Source organism: Hesperophylax consimilis, chromosome 7 (assembly GCF_061612785.1).
Source record: "Hesperophylax consimilis isolate HC1 chromosome 7, BYU_Hcon_1.0, whole genome shotgun sequence".
NCBI lineage: Eukaryota > Metazoa > Arthropoda > Insecta > Trichoptera > Limnephilidae > Hesperophylax > Hesperophylax consimilis.
The window spans coordinates 38,078,620-38,102,816 of record NC_142842.1 but is presented as its reverse complement, the minus strand read 5'-3'; the positions used below and the strand labels follow the sequence as shown (position 1 = coordinate 38,102,816).

The 24,197-nt window shown below is 34.0% G+C and overlaps 1 protein-coding gene and 1 long non-coding RNA gene across 3 annotated transcripts in view; one reads left to right on the top strand and one right to left on the bottom strand.

The window, feature by feature from the left end:
* The window catches only part of LOC149422719 (uncharacterized), a 157,957-nt gene that overhangs the window by 42,562 nt on the left and 91,198 nt on the right, over positions 1-24,197 (bottom strand). For both annotated transcript variants that reach the window (XM_089633471.1, XM_089633473.1), the window contains 3 exons: positions 12,248-12,462; positions 10,108-10,278; positions 8,869-9,007 (listed from right to left, as the gene is read on the bottom strand). In XM_089633471.1, the coding sequence (XP_089489597.1) occupies positions 8,869-9,007; positions 10,108-10,278; positions 12,248-12,462 (525 nt within the window). The remainder of the gene's footprint in view (positions 1-8,868; positions 9,008-10,107; positions 10,279-12,247; positions 12,463-24,197) is intronic.
* Positions 15,195-15,768, top strand: LOC149422721 (uncharacterized). The gene is made up of 2 exons (XR_016302407.1): positions 15,195-15,244; positions 15,449-15,768. It is a non-coding gene; the product is annotated as an uncharacterized LOC149422721 (long non-coding RNA).

Sequence of the window (24,197 nt, the reverse complement as noted above, 5' to 3'; positions counted from 1 at the left end):
AACACTCGTGTGAAACGAGACATACCAAAGATCTACAGGCATAAAACCAAGTTAAATCGCTGATGGATCCACTGTAACCTCTCCCTCTTTCTCGTAGCATTTTTTTTATTTTTTTTTATAGTGAATACCTCACAAGAGTCCCAACTGCTCCCGTCTGGAGCCAGTGAGACTATGGCATCCCCAATTGGGGGATGTTGTGAGGCTGAAGGTAAGTGGGGAAGGGAAAGAGGAAGGTGGGGAAGTACCTGGCTATTCAGATCTAGTCACTAAAAGCCATTTGGAGCAACGTTTCAATTCTGAATGGTGGTCTTACACCAGGGCGATACTGGTAGTATCTTCCACTCTGGAACGTGCCGCAAATATACTATATATTATTTTAATTAATTAATTGTGAAATAACACAAATTAATCAAATAAAATTTATTTGCGCACGCCGGGTTCGAACCCGCGACCTTCGGAATGGCAGTCCAATGCGTTACCACTGGACTATGCCGGCCGTCGAAATTAAACATTCATCTAAATGTACCCTCGACATATTTACAACTCCACAACTATTTTACACATTAAACAACAAAACAAATGCTGGAGCAAACTCAAAAATTTCCCTTAATCTTCAAACATTCAATAACCTTTGTCCAAACTCAACTCTCGGCATATTTTTAGACTCCCTGCTGTAATTTAAGAAAAACATTAGTGGTAACTTCCAATGCGCACTCACAACGATCCACTAATTAACACAATTCAGACACATGTGTAAACAAACACGTTCACATGCACACACGCGTACGCTTATACACCACTCTTTTAAATTGTAAATATCGTTTATCTCAATCTTTACCTCAGATCATTCCCTAGAACCTAGGTACTAACCCCGCCCCATTAAATGTAATGTATGTAATCACTTATTAGATTTTTCATAGAGTCATGTCATTGGTAGGTACCGATCGCTGTAATTATTTCTAAAACCTTGTAAATTGTTTACAAGTGCTCATTTTTATCTATGTAGTGTTAGTTTCTAAATTAATAAAATAAAATAAATAGAAGTTACTTTGAACTCAACTTCAGGACCATACGCTAATTTAAAACAGTGACAATAATCTCAATACGTTACAAATTAAGTACATACATTTTTCCTATTCCTTTCAATGATTTTTCTAAGTTAAGAAAACTGGTATTTGACGTGCCACACGGAGATTTTTTCTCGTTATTTTTAATATTATATAATACCTGTTTATTACAATTTTATAAGGCCACGTCATGGTTGATGGAATATCGGGATAAATAAGTAAATACAGATAAAGTAATGTAACAAGAAATGCTTATAATAAAATATTATAGGTAATAAAGGAGTTACATCGATTTGTAACTCTGCCCGGAGCGTGAATCTACTGAATGTCAAAGATCCTCTTGAATGTCAGAATTATATCACGATTTTCGGTATCCGGTAAACGAAACAAAGTCTTTAAGATGCTGCAACCCTCTCGCTCCCGCAATAACAATAAATGATTAATATTCATTTGAACATCTTGTTTTTGAAACACACCTGTGAATTAATAAATTCATCGATGCCAAGCGGCAAGCGCTACAAATTAATAAATTCAACTCTTCAGGCTTATTCGTTCGCTTTTCCTTACTGTTGTGATGAGAAATATGATCTTAACGTGTTTGAAAGATAGAACATCATGCTTTATATTCAAATCTAGAAGTTGACCACATAAGAATTGAAATGTGCGCCTTTATGACACAGAAGGTACCGAAAATTCTAAAAAAACTTGTTGAGAATTGTGAATATTTAGTAAATTATTTTTATATGAAACGACAAAACATAGGCCCTGGGGGCAAATTATTTTCCCCCTTAGGAAAATATGTGTGGATTTAATGTATGAAAGATTTTATTAAGTAGCTGTTTTTAGATATTTCCAGGTAGAGAGAAAATTTAATACGTTGATAAATTCTTCAAGGATTATAATTGTTTTGAGTCATTCATAAAGTAAATCAAAATCTAACGATTATAAGATATTGATTCCAAGATATAAAACTATGAACACGTTTATTGAGACTTGCGTTTTTTGGGGATTGGTGTATTGTATTAACCATTGTTTTGCAAATATATTTCGTTAGTTTAATAATATTGATAGGTGCAATAAACATAATAATAATTCACCAAAGTTTAGAAATTAAACAAAACTTGATTGATTGTCGTAATATGATACCATATTATGAATACGAACCAAATTCATTTTTATAAAACGAATTTTATAAAATATATTATGATAAAACTATACTAACAGACCGGACGATTAATCATAGTAGACCCGATATAGTTTCACATAACAAAATTTAAAAAAATAACTTATTTCATTGATGTCGCTATTCCAAATTCCTGTAATATTCAAAAATCTGTTAATGAAAAAATAAGAAAATACACAGATTTAGGAAATGAGATAAAAATAATGTTGCATTCTCAGACAATAAAAATATTACCATTTGTTATTTCGGCTACTGGCATTATACCTAGCTCTCTCATTAAAAATGTAAGCGTATTAGATCTATCAAAAAATTATATATAAAAATGCAAAAATCAGTCATTTTAAATACATGTAGGATAACGAAAGATTTTTTAAATATTTATGTTGAGGGATCAGTAGGATTTATAGGCCCTGTTAGGAGTTCTACCGAGCCGAACCCTCTGATATGAAAATATCTGTAGTCGGTGAATTATTTTCCCATTTGATCTTTTGTGAGTTGACGTGTTGTTCTTGTATTGTTTTGTATTTATTTTACTTATATAATGCACTTGCATAATGTTGATTGACTAGATGATCATTTGTGGAAAAGTGTGTGGAAGGGTTTAGTTTTTCCTATGGGGAAGATTTAACGCGGACTTAAAATCGGAAAATTCATCTAATATTTTTTAGTTACAAAGTTGCAAATTAATCGAAGTCACCCCATTTTATGGTAGATAAATGATTGCTAGAAGACCACTTCTTTTATTTAGTATTTATGAATTTGGTATAAAAAAATATAAAACAGGTATTTAGTTTGTTCCCTGTCCTTCTCAATGGGGGGTCTTGTTTGAAGCGGACTACATTTTATAGTTTATTTAATTGTTTTCAAATCATTCATTTGTGCCTTCGGCGTAGTTTTTTGTACATTATTTAAAATATTGTGTATAGTTTATAAGACCCAGGTTTTTATATTTACGATTTATTTATAGACTAATTGTGTTAAGAATATATCTCGACGGCCTCCGTGATCGAGGGGTAAGGCTCTCCACTAGCGATCCGGAGGTCATGGGTTCGAACCCCGAAGTAAATTTTATTTGATTGATTTGAGTTACTTTAAGATTAAATCATTCATAATAATTTATTTTTTTTTATTTAATATTTGAAAAAAATATTTTTTTAAATAGATAAGTGTACAGGATATAAACAAGATATAAAACAATAGAAATTAAAGTAACCTTTCGTCACCATAAAGAGATAATGCTCTTGTGTTTGGTGAAGGAATTCTAGTTCAATTATGTACATGTTAGTATTAAGGTAAATAAATTATTTAGAAACAACAAAAGATTTAAACAATATTACTTCTAGATGTAAGTAGTGAACGTATTTTGGACTTATAATAGTTTAAGGTAATTTTTTAATTTAAGGTGAAATTCCTGAATATTTTCGATATTTTTTAAATTTAATGGAAGGTTATTAAAATAAATTATGCCTCGATAAAGATAGGTATTTTGAATGAGCTTAGTGTTAAACTTTGGGATTTTAATAGTTTTCTGGTATCTTGCTGATGTATTGAATTGCAAGTTATGAGTATTTGACTGTATTTCTTTGTAAATTTGAAGTATTTAATATTTTTGATAGATTTTGTCTACTGTAGGTACTTTGAAAATTGTAAAAAGAATTTCGGTAGAAAATTTTGACGGTTTTTTCAAAATTACTTTGATTACCAATCTTTGAACTACTTTAAGTGGGTTCAAAATTTTATTATATGTTCCTCCCCAACCAATAATACCAAATTGTAATATAGATTGAACAATCGCATAGTACACTCTTTTTAGGTTTTCTAGTCTAAGAATATTTCTAAGTCTTATAAATATATAAATACATTTCCTAATCCTTTTGACGAGTTCACAAATATGTGATTTCCATTTAAAATATTGATCTATATATACATCAAGATATTTGATTTTGGATGTTGGACTAAGGATAGGACAAGTTTGATTGCAGTTAGTTCTGCCACATTTGTGTTGGTGTATTATAATGTTTAACTCTTTAATTTACAAATAATTTTAGTATAGCATATTTGCGGCACGCTCCAGAGTGAAAGATACTCTCAGTATCGCCCTGGCGTAGGAACAACATCCAGTATTTCAACATTGCTTAAAATTGCTTTAGCCATTTAGCCATGTGGAAGATACTTTCAATTTCGCCCTGGTATAAGGCCAACATTCAGAATTGAAACGATGCTTGAAATGGATTCAGCCATGTTTGGTTATCAGCCAGGTACTCTCCCCATCTTCCTCTACCCCATCTCCTTCCAATCCCCATAACCTTCAGCCTCACAATATACCCCAATTGGGAATGCCATAGTCTCACTGGCTCCAGACAGTTTGGAGCAGTTGGGACTCTTGTAAGGTATTCACAATTTTAAACAACACATTGTGTCAAATTGAGAAAGAATTATAGTCGAAATAGAAAAAGAACCACAATGCGAATTCGACATTATGAATCTCAACATTGAAGTTTTCGTCTCATATGTTTTAAAATCTTATTATGTTGAAGTTTTGATCTCTAAAGAATAAAAGTTCATATTATTAGACTCGATACAGGCTTAGTCCTAGTGAGGTTGATTTTTATGAGAAAAACATGATTTAGTGAAATTAATGCTGAAAAAAAGCCTTGCAAGTTTTAGCTGTAGACCACAATACATAAATATTTTTAATGGTAATAACGTGACTTGCTACTAATAAATTTATCAAAACTGAACAATAAGCTGTAGAAATCCGATGCGGAAAAAATTTGTCTTAATTTTTCCTACAAATTAAATGTTCTAAATACACAATTTTGGTAATATAAAATATAATTCATATTAAATCAAATGAGATTACGGATACATATTAAATTAAATAAATTAATTAATGAGTTATTTTTAATATTAGTTGTGTCTCGGTAAGTTAATATAGTAAGTAATAAGTTATACTTTGGTTATCAACATAATTTTATGTTTTTAAGTAATACTTAATATTATGTATGTTGCAACTGTATTTTTTTTGCCAAAAGACTAGAAGAAATACTAAAAAATATATTTTATTTTTTTTACTGTAATGAATCTATTTTTAAATTACTTTTAAAGCGTTAAAAAAATGGTTTGACTGAGTATTGAACCTTCTTACTCAGGAACTGGAGTACACAAATCTATTAATATCGCCGATTGCTGATCGGGTAGGACCGGCATTTATTCCATAAATTAACTGCTGTAATGTCATACGAATTTAGTGAAATGCGCATATATGTGCGTGCGTGCGCGTGATTGCCAGTTGATAGAATGCATTGTCATCGACAACGAGTCTATCTGCCAAGTTTCAGCTCGATCGGATGTCGAGAAGTGAGTTAACTTCCGCTTCCAAGATTTGCATCCATTCATTCCCAAAAACAAAAGTCAAATTCAAATAGATATATTTAGAAAAAAACTATATATTCGGTATATTTAAACGAGATACTAAAATATAAAAAATCCCAACATTACGGTTTCAAACGTCTACTGAACTGGGACACAGAAATAAAGTATCGCAAAGCTCCTTACAATTTTATTGTGTTATTTATCAAAAGATATTAATTAAATTAAAGCTCTTTTACAAAGCGATGAAAAGTCATGCGTTTAACTAGATAATTAATACACTTATGTAATGGTTAGTCAGGACTGGGCCGTAAATGACTTAATAGCTCAGTAATTTGAAATACTGCTTTTTTAAATCTTGAAAATATGTGTATTTTTTTAAAGAAAGACAAACATTCCCGCGTTATGAATAACCTGACAATATTTGACAATTTCCTATTACCAACACAGTAAGCGGAAAATGTTGTTTATTTCGTGATAGAGGACTTATACAGTCATAAATGTGAACTCACAGCGCCTGAGTGGCAACCAGGCGCGACGCCAACTCATCCACTGACCTGTCTGACATATATAATATGATATAAACGAACTCTCTGCGTTATGCGAAAATATGACAGTCTTGACAACTACAGCGTTATTTCAACTATTCTTCACGACTACATACTGCAATAATACCCGTTACAGACTTTTAATTAGATTAAAGGAATGTAGGTACTATAAATTACACGGTTTTAATCGACTAAATGTCTATGAGTCTCTCAATCCTAAATATTGCATTTGAAATATTACTCCACTAAAATATAACGTGTATATAAAGTATATGGCTTAAGTAAATGTACAAACTGACATTTTCTGCAGATTTTCGAATTTTCATAATCAAAAGAATCATTTAATCATGCGTGCTTGTGATATTCTAATATTTTTATTTATTTATTTTTTTTAATTTCACGCCCAGCTGGGCTTTTACATGTTAATATATTTTTTCAACACAAATAACATCTAAATGACAAAATACTTCACCATGAAAGATAAAAAAATAGATTGAGAACGCATTGTACAATAAATAAATTAAATAAGTCGAAGAAGAGCTTGGCACTTTGTTTACCTAGATTTTTTGTTCTGGTCCCCGATATACATTCTACTAAGAGCTGTTAAAATAGTCAGTGTTGATTGTTAAATATATTAACAACATCCTTACATGCACCACCCAAATTCTGCATACAGCGAACGGGAGAATACAAATGCGATTCAGTGTTGGAGTTGTCACAATAATACAGTAGATATTGCCTCGGTGTTGGTTCACGAGGAATATGGAAATAAATTAATTATAATAACCTCACGACTGTGAATTATTGAATTTATGATTTTATTTAGTCATGTCAACAACTTGTTTATATAAAACGTTCGAATAATTCTAAAAGCCCAAAAAATGGTAATACGTGTCATTAACAAGCGACCGACAAGATACCCCTTCACTCGACTCCTCATAGAGTATGAGGTCTTAAACATTCGACAACTCCACCTGAAATTTTCGCTAATACATTTCCTATTCAAATACAGAAACAAAACTCTCTTACAACACAACTACACCACCAGAACAATAACCAACGGTCACTACAAAGTACCTTCACTACATACTACGTCAGCTCAAAGACAATTTTTCTTAGCTCCTAAAATCTTTAACCTTATCCCTGAAAACCTTAAAACCGTGAGTCAACCCCATTCCTTTAAAAAACAAATAATACATTACAACTACAATACCCATTCATTCTACACTCTATTAATTTAATCACCTTTCCGACAAAACATAATATATCCTTATTCCCTAACTTAGCGGTATAGTATGTACATAATTAATTAGTGTGATCTATTTACTAATAATTTCTCAAATTTTTCATCTTATAATTCTCTAACTTCTCCATCCTCTTCTTGCAACCCAAACTAGCTATACATCATTTTCCTTATTTCTCTGTTTTATATTATAGTAATGTATAGATTCTATGTCGTAGATATAAAGTAGCAATAAAGTCATTGTCCGATAATATTTCTTATATCTCGGTAATGTGGATGAAGGCGTAATCATCTTTATTACAATCATTAAAGTAACGGAATTAAACACATGAATTGTTATTACTTAAGGTTAATTTTAGTTAATTTTTTTTTACCGATTGCTACAAACTTAGCTGCATGCCAAATTTTGTTCATGTTCTACTGTATTGTTAATTGAAAAAAAGACGACTATGACTTTTTGTTGAACTGGAAACTGATACATACAATTTATTGGACTGGTAACAAAAGGTGTTTTTTTTTAATTGTGTCCGAGAAAAATGAAAGCTTTACCATTAACCTTGGTAAAGTGAATATTATGTTATGTTGTTTGTTATGTAATAACAAACGTAGAATTATGCGCATATTATGAATTATAAACGTTAATTATGATTATAGAATGTAAGATCTGTAAATAGAATGTTATGATAGTTATTATTTTTTATAAATAAAAAATAATCATATATTTTTACATTTTAATGGGGTATGTATGTTATTTAAGATGCTGGCATTACTGTCAGAAAAATAAAAAAAATTCTAGGGTTAAAAAGAATCTGGATTGAATTGATTATTTTCAGAATCTGCCAGGCCCTTTATTTCGTTGGCCGTTATTATCTTATTCAGTCATACAAGAAAATCAATGTATAGTTTCTTATACTATAAGTAGAACATTAAATAATGGTTCTTTGAATGGGTATAGGTTAATGGGGTGAGGTTTGTGTAAGTGTTGGCGGCGGATGCGTCTGCCCACCTACTGCGTGGCGGGTCGGATCGGGAGACACTGGCTAAACGAGACCCTTTGACCTCTCCAACAGGACTATACCGACCGATCGCCCTGCTCCGCAGTGGGAGAAATGGATTCAATTGTCTGTCACTGAATCCTAGATTCATATTCACCCCTCGTAACTTTTTCCTTCCCAGAAATTCCTCTTCTATATTTCCTTAAAAAGACCCTCCACACAGCATTCCTAGAGATAATATAGGCCACAAGGAAAATTATTTTTCTCAGGACCTCCGCCTCCTGTGTGAAGCTAATTTAAAAAAAGTCTAGCAGTTCACATAATACGAGAAGACGTTGCGAACACGGTCTCTGCCATGGTGAATTATATATTATGTTGGTGACATACCATTATGTGTCTTCAATACGCAAAAAGTAGAGTAAAATATCGGTGATTCCGAAAAATGTTTCCTAGTTCCTACCTGCATGTGTTGGGCAGGCATGGGCGGGCGGAAGGCGGGGGCGGCGTTCTGGTGGATGGGGAAGTTCAGGGGGAGACGCACGGGTCCGCCCAGCGGTACAGGGAACCCGCTCAATACCTCCACACCTTCTGGCATGTCTCTGCAAACAAAAAAATAATAAAAAAATATGTCAGGATATATTATTACGAAACTGTTTTCATCACAATACATTAAAGTCGTTCTAGATGTTGTTGTTTGAAGTTACCCAAGTTTCAAACCCGTACGAGCAGCGAAGCCTTAAAATGCGCACACAACCACAAAATGAAAACGCAAACATCGGCTGATGTTAAACGTATATATTCACAGATGGCGCTCTAGTGGAGAAAAATCTAAACACACTGTCATTTGTACCTCAACCAGTGACCTCTGTTGCCATAGTGACTAATATTTTTCAATGTTTTTTTTTATAAGTTAAGACAACAACAAATTACAGTATAATAATAAAATAATAATAATTGGACAATTTTTATAGCGCCGCTTTTGTGAGTTATCACCTCGGGGGCGCTTAAATCAAATATGTTTTATTTCCACGGGAGGCGGGTTTGGGTACCATTAATTGGATAACCATCACCCTTACCATAGGCCACCCCAAATGGTACCCACCCCTACGTTTGGTGACTTAGCAGGTGTGTCTGGGGTCATCGGGAGGTTTGAGGATGCGCCTGCCCAACAGATCGGGAGAGGCTGAGCTTGGGGAGACCTTTTGACCTCTCCAAATGGTCTATTTACCCATCGCCTTGAGCCGCAGCGGGAGGAATAGATTCGTACGTTACTCCTGGACACATTGATCTTTATATTCCTACCCTTCATATATTTTACCTTCCCAGAACTTCACATCCTTCTTCGACGTCTGGAAGAAACCCAAATCGATTTTGACTCTCGTCTAGAAATCCGGAGGTCGCGACAAATCCTAGCGTGCACAAGTAAATTTTATTTGATGAATTTGAATGAATTTCACAATTTATTCATTTACAATAGTATCTAGTATACTTGCGACACGTTCCAGAGTTGAAGATACTCTCAGTTTCGCCCTGGAATAAGACCACTCTTCAGAATTAAAAGTTGTTTGAAACGGCTATAGCCGTAATTTGGTCACCAGATCTGAATAGCCAGGTACTCCCCTACCTTCCTCCTTCCCCTCTCCGGGACTCTTGTGCGGTATATAAAAACACATATTATTTTTTTGAATCAATGATGTACCTGTTATTGTCGTCTCCGCTCTCGCAGAAGATGGCCATGCGCTCTCCAGTGACCCTCTGTAGTCGTGGCGCGGTGGTCAGGTTGAGGCCGAAGGGCAGCTGTAGACTACGGGCCTGGTGGTCAACCAGCTCTTCGTTCTTGCGCTTTTCCACCACGCAGTTCATGCGGGACCTGGGGATCAACAAACACATTAATTTATTTGTAGTATTGATCATCATCATCACAGGCGCTATAGCACTCCTGCCAGTCCTCTGATTTCTCCCTCATTGAACGGAATTTTATTCACGATAAAGAGAATAGGTCAGCAATATAAATTATTTATAAGATGATTTTTTTATGCTTTGAAACAAAATAGCACGATCTCTTAGATTAACCTTGTTATAATCATTGTTATAACAAGGTTATATGATTAACCCAGTTTTCGCCAGTAGATACCTTGTTATTGTTTTACTATTAAGTCATTCACCATTTCTAATATAAAATAACCTGTTTACCAATTATATTTATAAGACAAGGTTTCTTATGCATAGAAAAAAGGATAACAAATTATTATAAGCAATAATTATTCTCCTGAAATATCCATACAAATTGAAAATATCTAGTTTATCATTAAAAAAATAGTAAATGATTTTGCCCACTGAGCTGAGCAGACCTCTGCTTTTAAGATACAACAAATATATGTACACAGATTTAGTCGAGTTCAAAACCCAGCAGATCAACAACTTAAGAAATAAACCAACAGAGGGCGGCTGTTAATCATAAAATAATGTTTAGGGTTAATGTTTAAAAAATAACAAATAAATAGCAAAGAATATATACCAGCCGTCGAATAACGCTGTATGTAAACATAAAAAATTGCAAAAAACAACAACAATAAAATAAAATATAACAAGAGTCAATAAAGTTTGAGTTAGCGAAGTCAATTTGTAACAAGAGATTCTAAAAATTTTGTAAAGTTCTAGGGCCACTACAGTAGATGTTATAATATAGTCGTCACAAGAGGTAGGAACAAAATTAGGTTAGTTCTTTGGAATTATGAATGTTTCGGGGTTTCTTAGTAGACATAGTTTGATGTATTAATATTGATTTTGATTGTGGCCAAAACGGAAGGTTCATAATTTTAGTTTGATGTCATTTTTGTCAAGACGTTCATTTAATGTTTCTAATTTTAAATATTCAAGGCGTTTCTTAAAAGTCTGTATGCAGTGTGGAAAATCCGGTTTTATAGGATAATGGCCAAGTTAGTCTCTTTTGAACTGATTCGTTCACAACATAACCGAACTTAAAAGTGCTGCAAAGTATGGATGTGTATAAATATTTGAGAGATACTGCATGTTTTATTGGTTTATAGACTTGGTACAAAAATCCAAGAAGACGGTATGCAATGAACACTACGTTTTATATGTGCCAACACAATTTTATTGTATTTCGCTATCAAACGATCGTTTTGCTTTCCGTGATAATCTAACAATATATAGTTTTGCGTTGGCCTTTGAATCTTAGTCCGATCATTAAAACATTATATAAAAAGCATTATTTACGATCCTACTTAGACAAACAATGATACTCGTTAGTGGCGAGATATACAAACGTCAACGTGCCCGTAATTATTAAAAATTAAAACTAAGTGCAAATCAGGTACGAATTTTAATCATACACCATGACGTTATTACATAATATTATGCCATTTAATCCTTAAGTTGAACGACCAGTTAAGTTATCGGGAGATGCTTGAGACGCGGCTTCATAACAATATTATATGAATTATTAATGAAATATATGGCCAAGAATTGTGAAAACGAAATCCGAGCTTTATTTCATATATTTGTGGAAGTACGGATTAATGTAAACATAGATAGAATGGTTTCCACATAAATGGTCTTAACAAACTTTCAATTATTGTGCAACGATGTCGATTCAGGTTAAGTACAAACATGAGAAAAAACTGATCTCAATTGGTATTATTGTTACTCTAAAACATTTAGAGAAATCCTGAAATAATATCTCTTTAATCGGGATCATTGTAAAGACATTGTAATTTTCGTAACTAAAAATGTCAGAAATCACTGGTAAAAAAGCAAGTCAATATTGATGTAGTATGAAGAATATTAATATTTGATTATTTTTTTAAATATCGTACCTCTGGTTCTTCTCGATCAAAGCTCCGGCCAGATCGTCAAAGTCCAGCTGCAGCGGCAGGGTGATGCGGATAGGGATGCGACCCATCTCTCCCGACTCGTCCGACCCGTCACTGTCACCGTCATTGTCGCCAGACTCGCTGGAGGAACTGGAGTCGGATGATGACTCGGACTCAGAGGACTCCTCGGAGTTGGAGTCTTGGTGGTCGTCGATCGACTGGAAAATACAAACAGTGGATTGTTACAAAAACTGTGCTAGGAATGAAATTTCACGTTTTTTTACAAACGAATACTTTTAGATTTTTGGGAAAATACCAAATAGTACCGAAGATCTAGCCGTCAAAAAGATTTTGTTTGCTGTTGGCCAAAAAGCACATTTGAAAGTATTTTTAAAAAGTTCACATTGAAAGCTTCACCTTGTCATTTGTGTGGATATCGACTCTTTAAATATAAAACATTTTCAGCAAAAACCTCATTGAAAGACAAAATTTCAACTGGGTACCACAGTTGGCATCTATTTATAAATAACTAGGTTAAAATGAATAATTCCATTTATTCCATCAGTAATGAGAAAAAATAATAATAAATATGCTATTTATTATCTTAATCAAACTAATGTACCGATAAGAGTTTTGTTTTGCAAGGTGGTTTAGGTCTTCGTATATAGAGGGCGTCCGGAATTTAGTGCGCCAATTTAGGAAAATGATTCTACGTGATAGTAAAATTAAAAAAGAAAAAATAACTTTTTTCGAAATTTTAACCTTTTTTCAAAAAAAATTTTTGCCTAAAAACGACACTAAAACTTCGGGATTCTGAAAAAAGTAATTTTTTTCTTTTACTATCATTTCGGGAGTTTAAGATCACATGGGCCTATCTACAAAAATATGATTTTGAGATAAACTCAAACAAAGATTGGAATGCTCATATGCCCGATTATATCTCTCAGGCCGTATGTACGAGAGAGAGCTTCGTGTCACTAATAAATATGATTATGGCATTACTGAAACCAAGTTTAACTCAAAACACCAGTTTTTGTAGTTAGACTCTTGTGATCTCAAGTCCCCGATATAGAATCAGCCTCCGAAGTTAGCGCGTTTTACCACCGGAAATCCCACCCTGTATTATGCATATAAACGATTTCTGAGATATTTCGAATGATTGTTATTCCTAATCATAATAACACATTTGTGGTTAATTTTTCTTACAATTAGTCGTTAAAAAATCAACAAAAAGGCTTTAATAATAATAATTGCTCAACATTAATTTTTATAGCTTAATTTTATGTTATTTCACTTCCATTGCATTAAAAATGGAAAAACTAAAGATACTTAAACATGTTCTCTATTCTCAATCAAAAACCGACTTCTCTAGTATAATTTTGACGTACATATTATTTGTTAAGGCGATGCACTACGTAGTAATGCAAAATCATGTGTTTTTGGTTTGAAAATTTGGTCGCCTAGAAATGTTTCAGATGCATTAATGTCTAGAATACATCATGGCCTATGAAATAATCGAGTATTTTTTAGATAAATCTTTTTATAAGCCTAAAAAAATATATAAGGGCTATGAAAACTCCTTTAAAGTTCAAAATCTCTCACTTACGAACTCATTTTCGGTTATTATTTTATTGTATGATGTGGAAAATTAAGTTATTTATAAAATGATCGGAAAAAAATTAAATATTTATGCCTGAACATCCAAAAAATAAAATAAAAGGCACTTTTTGGCCATGTTTTTTTCTTGCATAAATCAAAACAAGCGGATGGTGTTAAGCGGGAATTTAAACCTTATCGCCATCTACGTAAGGGGTGTTATTGGTAACGGCTTGATTAAAAATATTACACGACGTAGTGCATCGCCTTAAGCCATTATTATTACTCTGAAACACCTATATAAATTGAAAAAAAAATCCACAAAGAAAATACATTTCGTCGATGAGACTTGAACCCGCAGCCTTATGATTGCCAGTCAAGTGCTCTACCAATTGCGCTACATTTGCTCTACCAATCAGAAGGTTGAGGGTTCAATTCCCATAGGTGCCATGTAGTTTTTCTCGGATTATTTTTTCAATTTATTTAGGAGTTTCAGAATAATAATTTTTGCTTGGAAAATAATTTATTATCCTTTGTGTTATGTATAAATAAAAAAGTGGGTGTGTCAAGCCTACGCAAGACAGAAGTGAAACTTCTAGTTTCAGCTGATGCTTGGCGTGGCGCAGTTCGCTGGTGTCTGAGAGAGAGGAAAGAAGAGAAGAGAGAGAACGTTCGTGAGCGGCTCCCCCACCTCAACAAGGTTTCACTTCAAAAATGCCACAGCCGAGAATCGAACCTCGCTTAACTGATTGAAAGCCAACCACGCTGAGCACCAACTGTAAGCAAAGCCGCATAAATTGATTATATTATGTAGGTTCTGAAAATATGAGAGCTTGTTATGTTTTATAATGTTACCTACATCACACCCAAAATATAATATATTTTTAAAAATAATGTACAATGTACAGAAATAGAATCCCACACAAGATCGCGTAGTGCGCTCTAGCGAACGGATATTTTATCAGAGGGAGATAGTTTTAATTTTTTTTTCTGTAAATTATTACATATTATCAAAATAAATAAATTAATTAAATAAATGTAATACAATTATCATAATATACGGATTAGATAATAATTTTAATCCAACACAATAACGCAAAGCGCGCTCTAGCGGAGTAATGTTTTATCACAGTGAGATAAGTGTTTTTATTATTTTGCAATATTATTTTCTTTTAACTCTTTGAAGTACTGTGGTTTCAAAATTCGGCCACCTTGAAAATAAATAATTATGCTAAAACGGCCATCTATTGACAAGTTTTTTAAATGCCATGTGAGACATAGATTCTCTACTATTTAGTTTCCAATAGCGATAATAGGTGGCTTTGCACGGTTTGTTTATGTGTTTGACAATTGCCAGCGAATTGTGGTTTTTTGTGATCTCCGACTTTAAAGTGAAATATAACGGTATGTATTTCGAATTTTTGTCCATTTCTTATGAATTCTAGTGCCCTTGTATTTCATTTGTTGAATTATCAATAAGAAATGTCTATAAATATAGTATTTTTTTGTAAAATCGAAATTTTTTGGTGGTTTTGCTTTTCGACCACCGTACTTGAGGTAATTTTTTTAGTCTTACAACATGGTTATTCTGATTTTATAATTTTACAGATACACCATGCCGAAGAAAGGTCTTCGCCAAGAAGAAATCGCAGGAATACTTTTAGAAGAGATACCTTCTGATGATGACAGTTGTTATGGGTGCTCAGACAATGAGGAAGAGGATCTACAGGAGGAGCATCTAGCAAATGTCACAGTTAGCGCCTCTTCGGACGATGATGATGATGAACTGCCTCTATCTTGTGTGAGGAATCAAATCCCGGCGTCTTCTTCATCTACCACACTCGATCACCCTATAGCAGGCACATCCAGCCCTTCTGGTTCACAATCACCATCTACTTTTGATGTTCATCTTTCGCGTACGCGTAACCGACCAGTATCGTCTTCTCCATCTGCCCAGTATAGTCCTAATATCTCAATGTCCGTTTTGTCATCCACCGCTGCTGTTCCAGGCACAACTGCATCTACACCTGTCATACCTGCGATTATAGTCGTGCCTAAATGGAGCCGTACGTTCAATACCGCCCTCCCTGGTGAATTCCGTGAAGAAACAGGACTACATAATGACTTTCTTACGATGGAAAATCCCACACCTTTGGAAATTTTTCTGAAATTTTGGACTCCTAGTTTGATTGAAAATATCTGCTTCCAGACCAATCTATACGCACAACAAGTCGGGAAAAATCACCAACCCACAACCGTTCAGGAAATTAAAAAATTCATTGCACTAAATTTAGTAATGGGAATTAAAAAATCCCCCAGTTATAGAGACTATTGGTCATCGTCCCCTGATTTACACGACCCCTATATTTCAAGATTTATGACAGTCCATAGGTTTGGCTGGCTGTTGTCAAACCTTCATCTCAACGACAATTCATTGATGCCTGCTAGAGGTCAACTTAATTTCAATAAATTATATAAAATAAGGCCTTTGTTGAACTGCTTGTCAGACACCTTTGATCGAAATTACAAGCCATCACCTACTTTGGCAATTGACGAGAGCATGGTCAAATTCAAAGGCCGCAGCACATTGAAGCAATACATGCCCCAAAAACCCATTAAAAGAGGCTATAAGATCTGGATGATGTGTGCAGAAAATGGATACAACTTAAAATTTGAAATATACACAGGAAAAATTGGTGACTACGCTGAGTCTAACTTAGGGCCAAGAGTTGTCTTAAATTTTTGTCAATCTATTCAAGGTCGTAACTACACAGTTTACTTTGATAATTATTTTAATTGCTACCCCCTACAAAAACAGCTGAAAGATATGAATATTCGCTCATGTGGAACTGTCCAATCAACCAGAAAATATTTGCCTAAGATGAAGGATGATAAAAACCTAAAAAGAGGTGAATATGACTGGTACGTGAGTGATACAGGAATTTCCATGATAAAATGGAGAGATAGAAGAGCTGTACACCTCCTTTCAAACTTTCACAACCCAAAGGATGCCATGCATGTCAACCGTAAAGAGAAAACTGGTGAGATCACAAGGGTGCCATGTCCGTTGGCTCTAAATAATTATAACAACTGCATGAATTATGTGGACAAGTTTGATCAAAAGAAGGCGGTTTACTCGATAAACAGAAAGTCTAAAAAATGGTGGCATCGTTTATTTTTCCACTTTTTAGATGCAACAATTGTAAATTCTTACATTGTTTACACAGAGCTCTGCAAGTTGGGTAAGGCTGACAAAGACAATCCATTGAGGCTCAAAGATTTCAGGAGGCAAGTTTACAGAGGACTTTTGGCTGAAGAGGAGCTGAAATGCACCAAAAAGCGTGGGTCCACATCGGAGGTGGTGGAAATTAAGAGACATAAGCCTTACGTGGACCCTGAAATACGTCTGAAAAATAGCGCCCACCTGCCAGAACATACTACTTCACGTCGTTGTGCGAATTGTAGTACAAAAGACAGGCCCATACGTTCCAACTGGATATGTTGTGTTTGGAAAGTACCCCTTTGCGTAAAAAAAGATAAAAACTGTTTTGAAAATTTCCACAATTAGTCATATAAAATGGCCTTTTTTTATTTCTAATAAACTTTTGATTTGAACCTAATATTTTTTCCCATGTGTACTGTGGTATAAAATTTTGACCACCTCATTCCTGAAAAGCCTTCAGTCCAATTTTTTTTTAAATATTTTTTCCTCGTTATTATAAGTTACATCAATTGATTAAAAAAAAAAAAAAGGTAAAAAATAAGAAAAAAAAGTTCGTACCTCAAGGAGTTAAAAAATGTTCTGACCTACTAAAAAATAAGATATTGAATGAAAAAGGCGTTAAAAACAAAAAAATAATGTGCGATGGCCGAGAATCGAACTCGGATCAACTGCTTGGAAGGCAACTATGCTGACCATTACACCACCAACGCCAGTTGTCGGGATGAGCTAAGAAGCATTTATATGTTACTTCAAAACTTTGACTAGATCAAATGAACTTTAATCGGTGGTGGGGGTACCCGCATTTTCGTTTCGGTCATGAGTCGGTTTTACTCCGGTCCTCGAAATTGCATGACGCGCGTAAAGAAGTTTCACTTCAAAAATAGGGTTTTAAATCATATACATTTGATCAATCCAAATCAAATTAATGCCATTGTGAATGTAGGTACTTGAGATGGTACTATTAAGAATTGTAAAGATTCACAAAGCGTTGACTGAATACAATGTCAACTTTAAGTCGCTAGTCTAGTTGACAAAAAAAAACAACATTATTTCAATGTCACGATGAAATAGGACAACGAGCTAAACCTCCTTTTACTTAATAGAAGCCAAGGTCTTCGTGCAACTTGAGAACCAAATCGAATTCTCACAGTGATATTTATGTTTAAGTCCAAAGAGTTTATTATATAAATAGCATCATAAAAAACATCCCAACTGGGTCATAAATATAACAATTTTGTTGGTAGACGGTATACTCGTATCGCAGATGTATTCTTTATTTTTTTAATATGTGATATAGCGCCATTTATTAGATAAATATCATATCAAGCTATAAATTACTTAAACCTACAGATATTACCTTAGCCGAGATTGTTAGATAATTCAATTAAATTAGGCTTTAAGAAATAAAACAGGTACGAAAAATGTAGAATGAACGAATTAAAAATATAAAAGTTTTGCTAAAACATATAATTAACAATTATTGTAAATGAGACGGATTTTGGTGAGATTTGTCTAGGTCACCTACCGCAAGGCGGACAAAATCGGTTTTGGTTGAAGGAAACCTTTTGATATCTCCAGCCGGACTCTCTCGACCCATCCCCTTGCACCATATATCACCCCGAGTGGTGCGCTACGTTTGGTGATTTAGCAGGGGTTCCCGGGTTCATCTGGTGGGTTGAGGAGTACCAGATCGGGAGAGGCGGGTTTGGGGAGACCCTTTGACCTCTCGAGCCGCAGTTGGAGGGATTCATCCCCCATTACCACTTGACACATTGACCCCCAAATTCCTACCAACCCTTCATACCTTTTTCCTTCCCAGAACTTTCTCTCCTTTCTTTCCCTAAAAATAACCTCCTATGCATAGCATCCTGTGTGGAGCTAAAGATTAAAAGAGATTGTGTGAAACGAATTTGTAATTAAACTAGATTCTATGAACTCGGTAATAATAAGTTAACTTAAATTTGAGATAAATACTGTCTAACACATGTTTTGTCACTTCTGTCATAGTAATGAATAATTTTCCAATAACAATGGATACATTCCTCAATCTTCGATTTGATTTAAAACAATAAAAAATTAAAATAAACTATTATTATTTATTGCAGTAATGGAAATAAAACAAAGCCTGTTTTTCTATAGATTTATGCAAACTACAGCATTTCAATCCATTTATTCAGAAGAGGTAACAATATGCATTGTATTCTTCCGAGAGAATGGTATTCACAAAAGATATTGAGGTTTCTAATTCCCTTTCAAAAAGCCTAATGAATTAAGCATATTGTGGAGCCAAGTGTTTCAAAAGATTCGTTCGGCTGACTCCGTTGTATTGAAATAGCGGATAAAATGCACCAACGGATCTAGAAGTCAGATAATAAAAGAATCGCTATTCAAGATGCAGAGATCAGTGGTTACGCCTCCATAAACAATATTGATCCCATAATTTATACTAACAAAATAGGAAAATATACAAAAGAAATACGTAGCGTGACGACCTCCATGGAAAAGCTGTAAGCTTTTTTACTTTGTATCCAGGGATAACAGGCTTAAAATAAGACAGGACAAAAAATAAAACTTCCTTCCGTAAAATAACCCAAATGGGATTTATTTACCGACACAGGAGGCCCTGACGAAAATAATTTCGCTCGGGGCGTGTGTAATCTTTTGGGATGCTGTGTGCAGGGTCTTTTTAATTCGCAAATTAACCGAACTCTTCATACTCTAAATAATATTTGTCTAAATTCTAACATTGACATTTTTTCGGATTCACTGCCCAAATTCAAACGTGGCATCATGTTAATAATTTAAACTGTTCAATGCGCATACATACAGACACACACACACACACGCGCGCGCGCGCACGCACGCACACACACACACACACACCCTTACACTACAAACACACACACACACACATACACACCTATGTACTGCACACGTCACCTGATAATTAAGGAATAAACATACCACTTAGCAGACATTACAAGGAAATATATCATAGGTACCAAACATAAAGTATCTTCTTCCTGTATATTGTTTCATCTCTGTAAATGACGAAGGAGGGGAAGTTCTGGGAAGGTTAAAGGAATGGCGGGTGGGTAAGAATCTAGGGATCAGTGTGTCCAGGAATGACGGGCGTATGAATCTATCCCTCGAGACCGTCAAGAGAGACCAGTTGGAAAGGTCAAAGGTTCTCCCAAACCAGCCTCTCCAGATCTAGCAAGAAGGTGAGCAGACGCATCCTGAAGATCATCCATCGGGTGGTGTCCCGATAATCCTGGTCACCCCTGCTAAATCACCAAACGTAACGAACCACTTGATGTTACCTATGACAGAGGTTAGTTATCCAATAAATGGTTCGCAGAGCGGAACTACCCAAATTTGTCCCAAGAATGTCGTTATTCCTGTGTCTGAGCATTTGGAACTCTTGCACGGTGTAACGTACTGCTTATGTATATAGGATAACTTTATTTATAATTCACTCGATCCGGTTACCTATAGGCAAAGGTTGGTATATAATTCAAAGCCATATTTTTAATAGATACACAAACTTCTGTGGAAAAAAACTATTAAAAATACCCGCAGTGACTAGTTTTTTTGCACTGAATATATGGAAATTAGATTCGCGAAACGAACGAAGTTCGAGTTAATAATTAAACTTCCATTCTAGACCATGTTTTTAAATCAGATGACTCACAAAACAAAATTATGTATTCCAAATTGAGTACAATACACGTAAATCTTCAATAAATTAACATATGATGCGGATATCGTCCAAATGCTAAAAAAAGGTCATTTACTGAATTATACCTTATACATTCTGTAATAAAATCACAAGAACACTGTTCATCTGGAGATAAAAAATTACCATTTATGATTATTTTTACTTTTTGTTTCTTCAAAGCTCCTTGTGCAAAATAGCTTGTTCGGAATTATAATATAACAACGATTTCACATTTCCAAACGGTAACAACTCAAAATTTTACCGTTTCAAATGTGGAAATGCTTAGAATATTATCTATCAGTTCCAAAATGTAACACGTCTGGCTTTAGAATGACAGTTCATATCAATTTTCTTTAAAAACATTTTATAACAATTATTATACATCACTCCCATAAACTAACTAATATTATAATAAAGGATTATTTGTTTTGTAACTTCTTAATCGATTTTGTGAATTATTCAACAGTTACAATTTTGAAATGACACTTAATTTTAATCTTTTGCCTTAACGTTTTTTAAAAACACAGAAATTACGAGCACGTACATTTTTTGAGTTGTTACACTTTTGCAGTGTGTACCTTTCAATATGTATTTATAAACATTCCCCACTAGCGCGAATTCAGCGAACTGCCAATCCAGACCTTTTCGATATATTTTAAACCTCTCCATCCTACATAAAAGCAAAAATAATTAGTTTTGTTATGTGGATATATATTTTCAAACTATAGCTAACATGTGACTGTATTATATTTGTAAAATAACAAGTATTTATTATATTGATATGATATTTCTCTAAGACGTTTTGTAAATTTTCTCCATATATTTGTAAAAGCCTTATGGGTGTTAAATAATAAAGAGGATACTTTGCTATCACGTTTTCCAAAAATACAGAAATTACGAACAACTATATTTTTTGAGTTGTTACACTTTTGAACTGAGGTATCGATGAATAGTTATAAATAAGATAATATATTGCCATCACGTTTTCCAAAAAGATGGGATCACAATGCTGCATCTTTCGTGATTCACGAGGAGAACTCGAGATGAGAGAGATGTTGCACTGCAACCTGCAGTGAGATGGCAGATCACGCTTAGGAGACGTACCATTCAAGTGCCCATTATTTAAATACCGTAATAATGTCGTTACATACGAGAACGTTTCACATTAAGGTGCAATTCTTGTCACCAGATGAAAGTGGGTCATATTTTTCAAAAGAAGTAGGTACCGCTTTGTTAAAAGAAGGATGTTATAAAAAGAAAGAAAAACATCAACGTTGCTTACCAAACCTTTAGTTAGGTACTTTTAAAGTTATTTTTAATTTATTTGGAAACAAAAATTTAGAGTATTTAATAATTTTTTGTATAATGTATGAATACTTCACAGTTTCAACTTTCCAAAACACTCGGTAAAATAATTTCCATCAAGGCCTACGTCATCTTGGGGATGCTGAATTAAGGGTCTTTTTTAGAAGTAAATATGAGTCTAGAAGGAGGAAAAAACACAATTGTTGAGAAAAAAACGAGTCGTAGAGACGACCCGTTCTCGCGTGACAAATGTCAACCGTGTACAAAGATTGGGATATATTTTTATACTGAAGGAAGTAGGGAGGGGATGGAATTGGGTTAGAGGAAGGGAAGTAACTGATTATTCAGATCTGTCACTAAACACGGTCAAGGGCATTTCAAGCAACGTTTCTATACTGGGTTGTAATCTTTCACCAGGGCGATACTGATGTATAGATTATCTGCCAATCTGGAAGTAATGTTTAAATGAAGGTTGTATTAAACGAATATATTTTTTTGTTAACCCAAATCAGAGTCCCTCTTCCCCTATTCGGCAAGACAATGTCACCCTTATTTTTTTGAAATGTTGTGAGGAGACAGGAAATGGAAAAATGGAAATGGAATGCAATTAAATTGGGTTTAGAGACTAGTTATCAATAAGAAACACAAGTCCTTATCATCTAAAGTAACCTTCTAACTAAAATCCCTGTACATACATATATTTTTTATTCTTATAGTTAGTTTTATAATTTAAATTATTTTCAAGTTTTATCTTATTAGATAGAATATTAACATCTCTTCACTAACGTTATTGTACTCTTTAACCATTTATAAATCCCAGAGTAACGCCGGGTACGCGTCAGCTAGCATATAATAAAACGTATTCATTCCGAATCAGCGTTTGTTGATAGAATATGTATATATATTGTGAAGCTATAATATTTTTCACCGAAGTTCCTTATTAAAAGCATTATTGCAACGTTTCGACTCTAAATAGCGAATCTGAAAGTCCCTTCCTCTCTAATACGGATTATTATTGAATTATCTACGCGGTAAATAGTATATAGAATACGCTTGAGGCTACTTACAATAATAAAACGAAGAAGTCTACATCCTGAAATGAAACGAGAATTGCCGTGTTTGATGGTTTATTTGCAACGTTATAGAACTTGGCCGTATATTTCATTGGAAACACTGGTACCCCGCGCGCACCGCTACCGTTAAGTCGTTCCAATTGGAAATTTCAATGCCAATCTGAACTGGATTAACCTACATTGAATATTATTGCAAATTTAAATTACAGACTTCATTGTTGGTTGATCTTTAGAGTGTGAATATCAAGCCACTGCTTTCGTAGTCAAGCTCATGAATTATGTAAAAAATAGTGGAAAAAACCAGCAGTTTTACGCTTTTTATAAAAATCCGGCTCGAAGGACCACATTTATAATTACTATAGTTTATTCTTAAACGGACTGAGATGTTATTTCTTGAGAAGTAAAGATGCAGAATAGGATGATCATGGCGTTACTAGGCGTTTTATTAATTTCAGCCTGTTGGAGGGAGAAAAACGACCAAGTGCCATCTGTCCTTAAAAATACAAACTGTTTGAATAACAACCAAACTCATGTTCAACATCTGGTTTGGGTTTTTACTTAATTTTAACACTGGTAATCATTTTTGATTCTCTTCAATTCCTCTTCTTGAATTTAGATTTTTTTTTCGTTAATGAATGCATGTAGATCTTGAAAGTGGAAACTAACCCTCTTTCCGATATCAGATCGAGCTGAAACTTTGCAGATAGACTCCTTGCTGATGATAATACATTTTATCAACGTTTGGTGAATTTCTCTGAGATTATATTAGAGCAGTTAATAAACGAAATAAATGTCGGTACTAACCATTCGGTATTTAGCTCAGTTGTTAACGAGGTTGAAACTAATCCATGAGGAGGAAGGTTCCTCAGACAAACCAAAAAAAAATAAGATGACATATTTTTAAAAACGTTTAAAAATTTTTAATAAAAAAAAATTTAAATATTTTTAAAAAAATTTTTACATGTTGATTTTTTATACCGATTCCCATATGGAAACAATTTCGGGACCCATACGTAAAAACTTTGCTTTACACGA